General features: G+C 36.4%; 1 protein-coding gene across 2 annotated transcripts in view; it reads left to right on the top strand.

Annotated features, from left to right (window-relative positions):
* Window positions 1–16,230, top strand: part of Vwa8 (von Willebrand factor A domain containing 8) — a 295,472-nt gene that overhangs the window by 169,685 nt on the left and 109,557 nt on the right. For both annotated transcript variants that reach the window (XM_042685395.1, XM_042685396.1), the window contains 3 exons: window positions 9,743–9,851; window positions 11,855–11,993; window positions 15,054–15,253. In XM_042685395.1, coding sequence (XP_042541329.1) covers window positions 9,743–9,851; window positions 11,855–11,993; window positions 15,054–15,253 — 448 coding nt within the window. The remainder of the gene's footprint in view (window positions 1–9,742; window positions 9,852–11,854; window positions 11,994–15,053; window positions 15,254–16,230) is intronic.

Below are 16,230 nucleotides of genomic sequence, written 5' to 3'. Positions count from 1 at the left end.
ATGGCAGGCAGTTATAGGCTTTTGACACAACCTCATTCATCTGAGAGCCCTCTTCATTACCATTTATTTTTTCCCTTTCTGTGACATAATGAGGGATCTTGGAATTAGACACAAATAATTCATTTAGAAAAATAAAAACTGGAAGTGGCGCTGTAGCTCAAGTGGTAGAGTGCTCGCCTTGAGTTGAAGAGCTGAGGGACCACGCCCAGGCCCAGAGTTCGAGCCCCACGACCGACCAAAAAAAAAAAAAACTATATAGAAAAATAAAAACTCTAGAAGTATCCTAACCTTCATTCCTTCTTGATTTTTATCAATATGGATTCTTCATCAAGATTGGGGTTTTAAAACAAATTAAACATATCCTCCAAAAGTATAGTCATGTGTCTTTTCCTGTCCCCTATAGATACATATACATCTTTAAAATATTTAAATGATCATACTCTTTGCTCAAAAATTCTTTGCCCTTAACTGTTGATTTCTTTTTCCGTGCTTAGTTTATATTAAGCCACTTTTATTTTTATAATGAAATGAAAAGACACTGAAAATTGTCTTTTCCTATGATTATATGATATTTTACATTATTAGAAATATTTCTGAGTTTTTGTTTTCTAGTGCTATGAATTAGATTCTAGATCTCATGACTACTAGGCACATATCCTACTGATGAGCTACACTCTGCTCAGTCTTTGGTTTTAATATAAAGCACCTTCCTAAGAGGAGATTCTTTGTCAAAAAAAAAAAATCCTTCATTCTCAAGCATCTTGGTTGAAAAGAAATGTATCTATATGAGTGAGACCTAATTAAACACTAATCTTACTTCTACTTTTTTCTCTGTTCACCTCACTCCTTGATTTTAACTTTAACAAACAGCTTCATAAAGCATATGAAGTATTCTCATAAGCAATTAGCACAGTAATACCAAAGTTTTGTGTCTTCATAGATATGTTTAAATGTCATTATGTATAATGGTTTGACCAGACAGATGGTACATATAATAGACTGTTACATGTGAGTACATTTTGAAAGTACCCCCACTGCTGGTGAAAAAGCTCACATAGAGTCTTATAATCATTCTCAAGTGTCCTGTTAATAAGCATCCTCTCCCTGCCCTCAAATGCTTTACTACAAGGAAATTTAATTTCTTTTGTCGAGCATTAAAGAGAAAAAAGCAGTGAAATTCACAAATTCTTCAAGGGAGAACATTGTTTTGTTTTGAGGCTTTCGATGTAGCCCAGGCCTGAAACTCACTATGTAGTCCAAGCTGTCCTCAGACTTTCTTCTGCATCATTACAACTTAGAGAGTTGAATTCTGTTGTTGGGCTAGTAACCCTTGTGTTCCGAGATGGAATGGACTACCCAGGAGAGAAGTCTACCCTCTGCCTATGGGTTCGTCTGAACCCACATCTAGAATGACCTAAGGAAAGCACATGAGAGAATTCCAACCCCTAGATTCTTTATGTTCCTAATGAAATACGGAAGCTGAATAAGTAGTAGCCATTTTCCCTTAAGCTTTAGCCTTTCAATACTTTATTAGCTACTTTAATAGTAGGTCACATATATAAATAGTCCCAGTGAAAGTGGCTGAGATTATGACCTCCTGTTGTAAAAGCCATTTGTGTGCTACTGCACTGTGTGTTGCAGGGTTGTATTGGGTATTTATCTTCCTTTTCAGAGCAGCATCAGTTGTGTGTGTTTGCAAACAGAATAGCTTCATCCCTTTTGAAGTTATCTTTGGAAGGGTATCTCTCTACAATTGATTTTCTGCCTTGAATATTTTCTCTGGGCTGTCAGTAGCAACTGGGCTGTCAATAGCTAGTTGGGCTGTTAATAGCAACTGCTTCTTCCCTGACAGAGAACTATAGTGTCTTCAGAGTACTAGGACATCTCAGCCAGAGACACTCTTTGGAAGAATTTCATTAGATTTCTGTTTGAAGGTAGGAATGATTACCAATTCACTGTTTATCCTATTAACATAAAATACTCTCTGCCTATGGTTTTGAGCCTCTCTTTTTTCCCAAAACCATTATATACTATAATTTTCTTTTTTGTAGTGATAATTTTTACAAATTCACAATTTTGATCATGGAATGTAGACAGTTTCACTCTAAGTGATTTATTTTCTCTACAATAAAGAGCTTAAGTTTTCAAAAAGAATACTGTCTGAATGATGGCATTTCAGAAATACTGTAATCAGAAAGGCAGTGTTGAGTTATATATTTTCATGATCTTTGCTATTTTAAGAAGTACCTTCATGGCCATTCAGTTTCTTAATAGAATGAAAAATAATTTAAATATACCCTGTCTACATGGGAATTTTTGAAAAGTATGGGTCTTCTTTTATACCATCTCATGCATTCTCATGGAATTATTCTCAATCATTTAAGCTTTTTAAGTGAGACTTTACAAAGCCTTGCACTTGACTGGCTAGATATTCCCAGTCCTTGCTGTAGCTACCTCTGTCAAATAAACCTGCAAAGTAGAGTACATCATTTTTATTGAGGGTCTTCTAAAAAGAAACAGTAAGACATATATACAGAACACAACAGAAGATTCACCAGGGTAGTAAAGAAGTCAAAAAATATTGTCAGTTGAAATTTTTAATACATATTTCCCAAATACTAAAACTAGGGAGTTAAGGTTATAAAGAAACTTCAATGTATTTGCCAGAGATCTCATAATTATTTGAGAAAACAGTGGCCTCAAATGCTGGCACATAATCTTAGTACTTGGAAGAAGCAGGAGGATTGAGAACCCAGGCCTCTAAGTGAGAACTTGTCTCCAAACAAAAACAGAAGTGATGTTATATTAGAGCTGTACACAAAAGGGAAAAAAGCAAGATAGCTGTTGTGTGCTCCTGGAGAAGATAAGAAAGCTAAAAACAATATTACTTGGTATTCCCTAGGCAGATAGAGAAGGGGAGAACACATCAATCAGAGAAGCTTTGCAAAATCATGATACACTGGAAAGTGAAGAAACCTGGTAACTAATACTGAGGGTTAGATGAGGGCTGCTAGATGATGAGTGGGAGGCAAGAGCCAAGAGGGGTCAGAGAACAGCTCCTTTGTGCACTAACCCGCAAAGCAAGGAACCTAAAGGCGGAGAGACTCATTGGGAGGAGCTGCAGGAATTCAGGTAACAAATGAAGACCCAGATGATAGCTGTGGCAAGGGTCAGAGAGGATTTAACTACAGAGTCAATGGCTTTTAAATGCCAGAGATTTAAATGAGTACAGCATAAGCCTCACTCTCAAGGATGCAACAATTTAATAAAGAAAATACAAAACTGTCAGCCTTGGGCTGGGAAGGTGGCTCAGTAGTAGAGCGCTTACCTTGCATGCATGAGGCCTTCGGTTTGATTCCTCAGCACCACATAAGCAAAAAGAAAAGCCGGAAGTGGCACTGTGGCTCAAGTGGTACAGCGCTAGGCTTGAGCTGAAGAGCTGAGGGACAGCGCCCAGGCCCAGAGTTCAGGCCCCACGACCAGATCCAAAAAACAAAAAAAACTATCAACCTTAGGATGATTCTATTACATTCACAATAGCATTTTCACCCTCTGAGGAATCCCCACCTCCCCACCCCCACCCCAGGAAAAATATCAACCACTGAGGAAAGTTTAGTATCTGTCATTCTCCTTGAGGATGACTGGAAATGGAACACAAGATAGGGAAACACTAAGGTGCAATTGCTGCACATATCAGAAGAAGAAGAAAAAAGATTATTTTGCAGTGAAACTTGAAGAAAGATGAAGGAAAGGAAACCCAGACCTAGAACTCTGCAAGGAAGAAGACAGCCACAGATGTGTGCAGCAAGCTGACAGCATGTGCTCTGGCTCATCTGTGGCCCAGGGAAGTGCTGAGCCATAGCACTGAGACTGCAGAGTGTCACACATCCAAATTATTCTGTAGTTCTGCCTGGTCTGCAGGATCCAGGAGGAAGAGGAACACAAGTCTTAAGTGAAAGCCATAATTTCTAAATGGAAACCAGGCAGAGAGGGAACGCGCACACGCACACACACACACACACACACACACACACTCATACTATTTTTAGCAAAACAAAATTATTTGCCAACAACATGTGAAACTCGGGATAAGAGTTTTTTGATGTTTCCAGAAAACAAGGGAGGATCTTACTGGGAGTTTAATGCTAGTACCAAATACTATGAATGTGTTTAAAGGGAAATGGATATTTTCTTTTTTTAATGTTCTGGCTTCTTTCATTAGTAATTTTAAAATATTTGCCATGGATTTTATAAATGTATTTCTGACCAACATATTCTCCCTACAATTTTATTTTCTCAGGTATCTTAAACTTGAAAGTTACAGATTCCGTGGAACTTTAAGATTTTTATATGTGCAGATTTATTTGGAAGCCCCCCAAAACAGGGGATTCATTTTGCATAAAAGGAAATATGAGAGAGATGCAATGGGTAGTAATATTTGGATTGGACCTTAGGAACGAAAAAGGCAATAGCAGGAAGGAATTGTTGAGAGGGGTAGTGGCCTTGAGGAAGCAAAAAATGCTGAATATGTTTAGGAGCAGCAAGAAGTAGTTGGAGATAGGACTACGGCATAGGTTGGCTGGAGAATAAGAGGAAAGAGTAAGAGCCAAGACTGGGAGGGAATACTTGTCACAAATACTCTATAAAAGTCTCCCGTGAATTCAGTTGGGCAACCTGACTTAATCTTTGCTAGAGGTTAGGTTGAAAATGTTAAGAATGAGTGAGGCCCACTAAAATTGGAATCACTTTTTCTATACAAAGCTGGTAGTAATTGTTGAGCTTTCAAATTGGTGGAACTACCCTAAAAGGCTTCATTATTCCCATGAAAATTAGTAGTTCTTATGGTAAAGAAATGTTGGGGAATTGATAATAGGTAGGTCAACAACTTTCAATTGCATAATATCCCTAGAAAAATCCAAATCTTTTTCATGTGTTTTCTTTCATACTCCAGAAATAGTATTGGCAAAGGTTCAGAGAAAGTAGAAATTTACCAGAACATACTCTTTAAAACTTCAGTTCACCTCTTTATGGAAGCAGTTTGAAACTCTTGTAGTCAGACAATGTGCCTTAACTTTGGTGTTTGTATGAAATGTATATGTGTTTACAAAATAATATTCTTTTTCCTCTCTGTAACTTTCTAAGTCCTATAATTTGATCCAAGTCATAATTGTGATATTTACCTTTCTTTTAGTTAAAACTTGTAGTCCTGGGCCTATTACTTCCCAAAGGAATTAAGAAACATCACAACAAATGAATTAAAATATATCATTGTTTTAAGAAACATAATTTTGTAAATGGCACTGAAGATTAAAAAAAAAGTAGTGCTATTTTTAGGTCTTAAGTTCATCCTCTTCCCCTCTTAAAATCAAATCCAGACATCATTCCAGCTAGGACTTCAACAGAATTAAACAATACAAGTGACAGGTCTTAAAACCATGGAAAATGCCATTATTGTTTCAATCAAGTCAGAAACTGAAATCTGCCAGGCACCAGTTGCTCACCCTTGTAATCCTAGCTTTAGGAGATCTGGGATCTGAGGATGGCAATTCAAAGCCAGCTCTGGCAGGAAAGTTGGTGAGACCCTTCTCTCCAGTTAGCCATCCGAAAGCCAGAAGTGGAATTGTGGTACAAGTGATACAGAACTATGCTTGAGCAAAAAATCTCAGGGACAGTACCCAGGCCTGAGGTCAAGCCCCACGACTTGCAACAGAGTGTGTTTGTGTGTGTGTGTGTGTGTGTGCACACACACACACACACACACATTCACAAAATCTGAAATTTTGTTGAGTTGGCTGACATCTCAGTAATGGAGTATTTAAACCTTTCGTTGACTGATTTATTAGCTTAGAGTTATCCCCCTTTCCATGCTTACTATCATATTGAAGGGGGAGAGTTAGAAATGGCCAGTTTCCACTCCTACCTCACTGGGAGGGCACAGAAGCAGTAAATAAATGAAAGGCTATGATATAACTCAGTTGGCCAGCCCAGAGTTCACAGTGAAATCTGAGCCAAGCACTGGTGGCTCACACCTGTAATTCTAGTACTCAGGAGGCTGAGGTTCAAAGCTAGCCCAGGCAGGAATGTCTATGAGACTCTTATATCCAGTAAACTACCCCAAAAATGCCGCAAGTGGAACTGTGACTCAAGTGGTAAGTGCTAGCTTGAGCAAAAGAAGCTCAGGGACAGTGTCCAAGCCCTGAATTCAAGCTCCAGGACAGCACAAAACAAACAAATAAACAATAACAAAAACCCTGAGACAGCATTCCATGTTACCAGGGAACAGGATGGAGTCAGTTTGTGCAAATCTAGAACACTATGAACATGTGTCCTTCAGTCCTATTTGATATATGGCTCCAGAATATATTCTATATAGCGTACCTTAAGGTCCTTCTGACAACCAGCCAGTGCTGTTTTTATAGAGAACCAGGCAGCCTGTAATTTTCATGACTGTTATTTAGAATGAGTTGGCAAGTCCAAAGCAGATTTTATGAACATCTCAGGCAATGTCATTATAAACTGGAAATTGAGCAATGTTAACTTTTCTCTCTTTGTCTCAAATGGATGATGCTTTTCTTTTTTTCTTAGTATCTGGATATTATTTTTGTAAATTTGTTAATATGTACATTAGTTATTTTTGTAGTGCTGAATATTAAACTAGAGGTCTTGCTAATGTTAGGCTAGCACTCTGCCACTGAGCTTCATCTCCAGCATTTAACCCATTTTTTTATATTAGATATCAACTAGGATCATTTTATTAAGCAATTTCTATCTCTAATTAGATTTCCAGATGTGAAACTATTTTGTTGTCATCAAAAAACCAGTTATCAACTTGAGCAAAGCACACCTAATCCACTAGTAGCAATAAGTATTTTCGTTCCAAGTTTCACTCCCTCGCACCAGGATAATACAAGATCTTTAAACCACCACTGACACTTCATTCTTCTCACTTCCTTGACTGTCACAGATAAATTGAGTTATAAAGGCAACTTACAGCTCATCCCCCTCTTTTACAAATGAAGAAATTACTGCTGAGATATTAGCTGGCATTTCCTTCCCAAATTTGCATAGACACATAATAAAAAAAAAACAAAAGTAAAATCCAGATCTTTGCATTTTATTAATACTTTATCTTGTGTACTGAAGATAATGTGTCTCTCTTTTATCCTCCAATATTTGAAGACCTTATTCATTGGTGAACTTATGTTATCAAGTGAAGAATAAACTCTGAGAGAGATCCTAGACAAAGAGATGAATCTTATTGAGACAAATGCATTTTTATTAACATTCAGAAACAGATCACAATTATACTCAATCTTCTAACTCAACACACACCCACACACATTTTTCCAGTAAACACAGCTCACCAATCAGGACAATTGTCTCAGTACTTACAATGTGTTTTAGATAAGTTTAAAAGTACATGTGACCTTTTGAGAGATATGTGTCATATGGCTTAGAAGAATTTCTATGTCAATTTCTTTTTCTTTCCTCTTTTCTTCAGAAATTAATGTCTCAAATAGACAAATTTCACCAAAGTGTATTGTTCCTTATTTTATTGGAAAAATAGTAAAAGCCTACCATGCTCTTGCTAAACATACTGAACTATCATGTTAGACTGCTTTACTGAAAATAAAATGATTTCTAAATAGTACTCTTTTAATGATCATTAAGTTTGTTCCAAGCATATATTTTAATTTGTAGTCACATATGTATTATTTTTAGAGATCTTTAACTCTGAATCACTTTTTACCTTAATTTATCATAGAATAAGAAATTTCTTTTTTTTTTTTCTTTTTTTTTTTTTTTTTTAAATTTTATTTTATTTTATTTGAGAACATACTGTACAGAGGGGTTACAATTACTTGGGCAGGATAATGCATACATTTCTTACCAAGCATTGCAGCCTCCTCCTTTGTTTACCCTTCACCTCCCTTCCCAGCCTCCCCCCTCCCCCCCACCCAATCATACCCCCCCTCCCCCCCACCCACACCGACATTGTAAAGCTGGTTTTGACATGACATTTTGTACTTCTCATTGTTGCAACAGGTCCACCTGAATCCTTAAACGCCTTGTTTGTCCCCATCTCCTCCACATGTTATACTGACATCGGAGGGACATACAAAGCAACCAAGAAATAATCTTATAAATGCGTTAGAAACACATGCATGAAAGAAACAAAAACATTAAAATACATATTTGAGGGTTCGTTTTCCTAACATCACATTCTCTGACTTTTTCCGCTTGACTCATACCTATACTAGATGTTGCAAATAAGGGAAACCATGGGACCTATGTTTCTTTGGGCTTGGCTTACTTCACTTAATATAATTTTTTCCAAGCCTTTCCATTTCCTAACAAATGGGGCAATGTCATAGAATAAGAAATTTCTAATGAGTTAAATGACAAATGTTTCCTTGTTAAAGAGAGATTAAAGAGATAATATGAGTAAAGAGAGATAGCTTTATTCTTATATTGTCTCTAGTTTCATACTTTTGTGCTACTCTACTTGCTTGCTTTTTGGGGGACCTTGTTCAAGGGGCTTGAACTAGGGCCTGTGCACTGTCCCTGAGCTTTTCTGCTCACAACTAGCACTCTGCCACTTTGAACCATGGCTTCCCTTCCAGTTTTCTGGTAGTTAATTGGAGATAAGATAAGACTTTCCTGCCCTGCTTGCAGGAAACCTCAGATCTCAGCCTCAGTTGCAAGGATTACATGTGTTGAGCCATCAGCTTTAGCTGGGCATGTTAACACCTCCCTGTAATCTTGGTCACTCAGAGTCTGTGACAGGAGGATTAAGAATTTAAGGCTAGCTAGCAAGACCCTCTCTAAAAACAAATTAACAAAGAAAGTCACATAAAATAAACATGAAGTCAGGGTAATAGCTTGCTTGGTGGAAGAAGTGATGAAAGATGATTTTAAGAGGGCTCTGGATAATGTTTCATTTTGATTACATGGGTGTATTCAAAACTAAGTGACACATGTAAGCAAGCATTTCTTTGTTCATGTTATGGATAAACTTAAAGTGAAAAAAAAAGCCAAAATAAAGTGCTTAAAGTGACCCTCTACAAGTTAGAAAGATGGGCATAGTAGTAATGGACACTGATTGTTATAGTTCCAAATTGGAAAGGATAAACTGAAAATTGGATGGATTGCTCCAGTATTTTTAAAGCTTTCCTAACACTTTACCAGGAAATTACATATTAAGCTACTAAATATTTTATCAGCTAAAGGAAAAAAAACAAATTATATTTGTCATTAAGATAAAAATGGATTAAATCAGCTGGGCGCTGGTGGCTCACGCCTATAATCCTAGCTACTTAGGAGGCTGAGATCTGGGGATCACAGTTCACAGCCAGCTCAGGCAGAAAACTCCGTGAGACTCTTATCTCCAATAACCACTAGAAAACTGAAAGTGGTACTATGGCTCAAGTGGTAGAGCACTCACCTTGAGCTTAAGAGCACAGGGAAAGTACTCAGGCCCAGGGTTCAAACCCCACAACCAACACCAAAAAAAAAAAAAAAGGATGAAATCTTACCTTGCAGGTTCATGCAATGTGGTATCTTTTTCTTCTTAATATCCTTTCTAAACACAATTTTGTAAATTTTAGATAAAATTAGTATAACTCACTTCTAAGTAAAGCATTCTTCAAATTTATTTGTGAAGTTGGTAGTAGTTAGCTCATTTGTCCCTATGACTTGATAATAAGGAAAAAATGCCTACTTTTTCAATCATCTTTGACAGGTTGCCTCTGCCAGATCAAACATTCATGGGCTACTGGACAATTGGTCAGGCAAGAAATGGAATACAGAAACTCTTGTGCCCAGCAGAAACTCATCATATCGACATAAAGGTTGGTAATTTTATGATTTTCTATTCAAATAGTCACTCTTACAAAATTTTCTCTATCCTCTCTGGAGAAATTCCATACAATCCATACAGTCTCAGAAATTACTTGTTCTGATATATATTCATTCTATTCTTTGTATTCTATTCTAGTCTTCTTTCTGTTCTATTCTAGTTTTGGCTTCTACTCTGCCTTCCAAATCAGGCTGACTTCTGAGAAACCCAATGTTAGCAATTCCTAATGGCCAGATAGAATATCTGAGAACAAATCTGTATTTCAGGAGAGTTAGTCAAGTATATTGCTTAATTTCCCAGAGTATTCAGAGAACTGGGATAGTTCTTTGTGACACCTGTCTTGTATTTGCCAATGGAATTAAAACTTTGTGCTTTTTAAAATTTTTGTCTTTTCATTAGCTGCCCATTGTTGTCTTCATGTGACAAAGGAAAGGAAAGGATCACTAGTCATTAATTGGAATTAAAATCACTCTGAGTATTTCAAGTAGAAATGAATCTATGCTAGGAAATCAGGTGGCTACAAAATCATTAGGAGAAACAGGGAGAACAGAAGTCGGAGGGCTCCACTGGATTTATAGTTTTAAGGTCAGTGTCCTTCATCTGCTACTATCCCTGATGCTAGGGAACATAGCGCAAGAAAACTTTTTCAGTAAATAGATATCGTAGGCTATGTGGTCATGTGGAATTCTTTTGCAGCTACTTCACTCTGCCATTGTAATGCAAAAGCAGCCATAGTAATATATAAACAAATAGATGTGGCTGTGTTCCACTAAAGTTTAATTTACAAAAACAGAGTGGAATAATACTTGGCCTGTGGGTCATAATTTGTCATCCCTTCAGTAGAGCATAGACTCTGCTCATATTTGTAACTGCTTCCTTGGCTGCTGTAGCTGCAGGAAGATGCCCAACACCTCTCTGCCTAAAATCTCATGCAGTTGTGCTTAACTGGAAGAAGAGAGTATGATTTTGTTCTTCGAGCCCCCAAGGTAAAGTCTAGATAGGAGAGGGGTCATAGATGCCAGTATCTAGCCCAGGAAATTGAAATTTTACTTGCAGATGTAAAATCCTTCCAGGAAGTCATGTCTAATCCAGAACTAACAATATTCATAACATTATTAACTTAGTACTTGTCTTCATATTGAATAATTATCAATATATGCAACATACTCTTTCATTAAGAATGCTATTGATTATTGGTAAATTTTTATTTTATTTCAAAATTTTAATACTTTTTACTGTAAAGATACTGTACAGAAGGGTAACAGTTACTTAAGCAAGGTAATGAGTCCATTTCCTATCGAACATTGTTACCCCCTCCTTTGTTTTTCCTCTACCATCCCTTTCCTCCCAACCTCCCCCAAAGTTGTAAAGTTCGTTTTCAGCATTTTGTCTTGTACTTCTCATTGTTACAATGGGTCATCCTATATCCTTATTTCAGCATTTTATTATTTCCCTCTCCCTCCCCAAATTAGAAAAATATATACAAGATGCAGGAAACCGGAATCAAATATAGTGAAAACAGGCATTATACCACATGGGAAGAACATACAAAAGAAACAGAAAAATTATAATCTATTTAAAAGACTTAACCATTTCATTCCTATAACAATATAAAAATCATTCTACAATAGAAATATATTAGGCCCTGGTTTACTAACTTATAAATTATTCTCTTGATTTGGACAACTCTGTGTCTTGATACATGAAATACAAAATGGGTTCTTAGTTTAGCATGAAATGAAATAGTGTGAAATCCTTTGGGATTTTATATCTAGTATATTATGTAAGTAAAAACAAAAGAAATTAATGGGATAACACAAATGAAAGCATTTATAAATGTTTAGTGTGGAATTATTGTTATAAGCACTATACCAAACAGTAAAATGAAGCTTATTAATATATTAAATATTTTAGTATAAATTCTGTATCTTTGAAGAACTTTACCTGTCCCATATTGTGCTGATTGCTCAAATTCATATAATTATTTTTTTATAGGGTCCAGTACCTATAAACATACAAGAGTATCCAATAGAAAGACATGAAGGAAGAGCCCTAAGCTTTACTGAGGAATGCGCTTCCTGGAAGTTGCCATTGGATGAAACTAATTTAATCTGTGACATTGCTGTATCACACGGTATGTTGGTTTGTTCTTTTGATCATTTCTTTCTGTAGTGATTTAAACAAGGAGAGAGGTCTTAAAATAATCCTGTGCATCAAGGAGAGAGTTGATCATTTGGAGATTGGACAGCAATTATATATAATTTAGAACTAATTTCCTGTAACAACCTAACAGAATGCTGTTATGGAATCCACATAAGCACTGCTGAGTTTGTGTGCATATATCTGTTTTTCATTACAATTGTAGCACAAAGTTAAACACGCCCAAGAATGTGCTAAAAATAGAAAGGTAGAAGAAAAATGAGAAACATTGGATTTGGGGGCTGGGATTCCAGTTTAGTGATTACATGAACCACAAAACCAAGGCTGAAGTGATCTGAAGTTATTAAACTTTTCATTGTAAAGAAGACAAATACGAATGTGAATTTCTGGCACCACGCTTTTGGAGTGATGCCACTACCTACTGATTCATGCAATGATCCTGGGTATCTTTGGCAGAAGTTCTTCAGTTGATGTCAGTTACTAAGGGGACATAAACAGAAGCAGTGGCTGGGGGAAAGGAGAGTCTCTCTAACTTGACTAAAACGGAAATTTCTCAGACTGAAAAAAAAAATCAGTACCTTATTTGTGTTCCTCTAAGGTCTATCAATATTGTTAATTTCCCAAGTCAGCTATTGCAAATAAATTGATGTTGCAAAATGCTTACAGTTGTTTATGGTGGAAGATTGTTGCTGTTGTTAACATATTTTGCATTTACTAGTAAAGAGACCTTTGGCCCTTGTCTTCTATTTAGGTATCCTAAGTGCGCTGTGATCCTTTCTCCCTTCCTGTATAAGCAGCAAGTGAACTGCTGCACTTTTCTCATTAACAGTGTTTATGGTGTTCCTGTTCTCAGCCAAACATTCTAGGCGGCCCTGACTAGTCAGTTAGATTTGGCCAATATAATTCAACCCTTTTATTTTAGTGTTATCCACATCTGCAAGTTTGATATTTTTTGTTATTTTTAATAGATCACCCAAAATAGCATTTTACAGAAAAGGAATTGTAATGTTAAAAGTGAAGTGTAGCTGTAAAATCTCAAACAAGACAGGCAAAGCTTTATTTAGATCACCAAAAATCATGTTTTGCAAAGAGGGAACTATTACAAGCAAATGGCAAATGTATAAGCTTTCTTCTGCCATCAACCATCAGCCCTGTGGTTGCCAATTAAAATTTGTTGGACAGCTACTTAGCCTCATTTGCAAAAATGTTTTTTTCAATGTTACCAGATAATTAACAGCGTGGCTCTTGCTAGCAGTCAGCTGTAATATCTATGAAAGCAACTGACCTATATACATTTTTCAGGGATGCTTCACCAAGAACAAAACAGTTCTTTTCCTCCTATCACAGGTGTCTGGGCAGCAGCAAGGGTTACACAGGAACATTCAGGAGCCCAGGAAATCATTTTTTTAAAACCTAATTCTGCATTTGTGAAAGGAAAGAGCATTTTCTTAATTAGAATTGGAGTTAATTATATGTCTATGTTTCTAAGCCAGAGACTCAGTGGTACTGAATGCCTGCAATAGAACAGTTAACACATTTATGAAGTACTTATCTGTAAACATTCTTACTATATTCCTCGTTGCTCTGTACAGCTTAAGAAGCTTCCCAGTAACTGTTAGGCCGAACTTATTGGTGTTCATAAGAGTCCACTAATCATGCACACTATGGTTCTGCTTTTAGAACTGTAATACATCTAAATAATAATGTGTCTTCCTTAGCCCTTCTGTTGATGGCTGTGATTCTTTTCTCCCCCTGTTTTTGGTGATACTAGGGTTTGAACCTTTATACATAATATAATCACATTTATAATGTAAATAATCGTACACTATGTAATCATATTTACATATATATCAGTATATAATGTGGATATAGTATTGGGTACATGCATATATGATATTATAAATGTGGTGTATATACATGAGGTCCAGATTTTTTAGTATTTTCCTCACTTTGAGGACATATTTTGTGTCATATTTTGTGTCTTAATTTTGGGTTCAAAAATATACCCACCATAAAAGAGGATATTTTATTGATCTGTGATACTGATTGTATTTATTAGAAAGGAAAAGCTTAATCCTTTGCCTCTACATGTTCACATGAGAAATTATGAGAATCTTAGTTCAGAACCTGGTTACTCAAAGTTTGTGTCACAGTTTAGCAACCTTGATAACTCCTTTGAACTCACTGGAATGATAGAATCTGAAAGCCCACCCAGATCTACTGAATTAAAGTCTGCATTTTCATTGACTTCTCATTTTATTTGGAATTTGAAGAACTAGTGATATAATAAAATAAATAAATTGGACATAGATTGAAAAGGAAGATTTTAATAAGAAATAGTCAAGTATGAACAGAAGTTTAGAAATTAATATCTCTAAAACTTCAGTGGATTCCATGTACAAGATCCTGGGTTCATGTCCCAGCACTGGAAAAAAATCACAGGACTAAGATGTTTAAAAATTTGTAATTATTTATAGTAAGAAAATCCTAAAGAAAAGGAAAGATTAGTGGATATAATATATTGAAAAGCTATTGTCCTTCTGAAAAAAAAAAAACAGAGCATACAACATCCTGCTATCATATCAGGAAGAATTTCCTGACATTGAGGACTGTTAAAAATATAATGAAGATATTATGAAATATGTGGCATTGGAGCAAATAAAGACTTATTTCCACATCATGCTATCTACATTTAGTATAAAACCTAAGTGGCTACTTGTAGTCTTTTCTGCCTAATCGGTCAAATCATCTACGTATCATCTGCTGAGTTTCTATTATGTATGCTTTTTCATGCTTCCATTTTTCACTAGACCTCTTAACCAATCTGAAAATTGGTTATGTCGAAAAACAAACTTTACAACTTTGGTTGGGGGGGGAGGTTCCGGTGGGAGGATGGGGGAATATGGGAAAAGGAAACAAAGAGGAGGCAACAATGCCTGATAAGAAATGTACTCGTTATCTTGCCCATGTAATTTTAACTACTCTGTATGGTATTCTCACAATAAAATTTTAAAGAAACTTTTTGTCATTTCAGAAAATGAAAAAACTACTCTGTATGTAGCTGCATGCAATCCTGTTTCCTTATACTTTATGGATATGAATGGAAAAAATGTCTTCTTTGTGGACTTTTTTGACATCTTCCCAAGAATGGCCAGTGGAGTTTGGCAACCTTTTGTGACAGTGGCACCACTGGGAAGTCCCCTCAAGGGTCAGGTTATTCTCCATGAAGAGCAGGTAATGTACACCAGCCTTCTCACATAAGAGTAACTTGCATGAAGAAAAAGGCAAGAGTGATTTGCAACCTATAACTGAAAGTGTGTGCTTTTTTAAGATCAAGGATAGAGGTTGTTGAAAAGTCAGGAGTTGGATTCTATCAGTAATACCAGTAGATAGTAGGCTTCCATCTTCCTCTAGGTAGAGACCAACAGTTGTTTTTTTTTTGGTTTTTGGGTTTTTTGTCAGTCGTGGGGCTTGAACTCTGGGCTTGGGCACTGTCCCTGCATTCTTCAGCTCAAGGCGAGTACTCTATCACTTAAGCCACAGCGCCACTTCTGGTTTTCTAGTGCTTAATTGGAAATAAGAGTCTCACGGACTTTCCTGCCCAGGCTGTCTTTGAACCGTGATCCTCAGATCTCAGCCTCCTTAGTAGCTAGGATTACAGGCGCAAGACCAACAGTTTTGAAACAAGTTTGTCAGAGTTGTCCACCTCAATATTTTGAGAGTTGGGGGCCACATAATTCTTTGTTATGAAGCTTGCATTCTTCTTGGAAAGACAGACAACAAACTACTAAAGAAAAAAATGCCAATTTCAAGTCATTTTAAGCGCTGTACGGAAACAGGATAAAATCTAAGGGAGTAAGGGAGCTACAATAGGAGGTCAGAAGTGTGGATACTATTGAAAGGAGTACTGAGATATCTACTGTAAGGAAATGACAGTTGAGGTCTAAATGACATTCTTTCTGTAAAGAGAGCCACATAAATCTACTGAATAGAACACACTGAGATCCATCTCTTACTATGTAATAATGCTTAACTTCCATCTATCACTTCTGTGGATTAGCACACTAAGATTTCAGTAGTAAAGCACGGATGCTCAGAGTCAGGCTAAAAATATTCCAAACAGATGTTATAGATCGAAAGACAGGTTTTGTTTTCAAATGGCAGGCTTTGTTTTCATTATTGAGAATTCTAAATGTCTAATTAAACTATTT

The sequence above is a fragment of the Dipodomys spectabilis genome, unplaced genomic scaffold, assembly GCF_019054845.1.
Source record: "Dipodomys spectabilis isolate Male_0828 unplaced genomic scaffold, ASM1905484v1 ptg000095l, whole genome shotgun sequence".
NCBI lineage: Eukaryota > Metazoa > Chordata > Mammalia > Rodentia > Heteromyidae > Dipodomys > Dipodomys spectabilis.
Note: the sequence above shows the minus strand (reverse complement) of the source record. Positions and strands in the feature narration are given on the sequence as shown.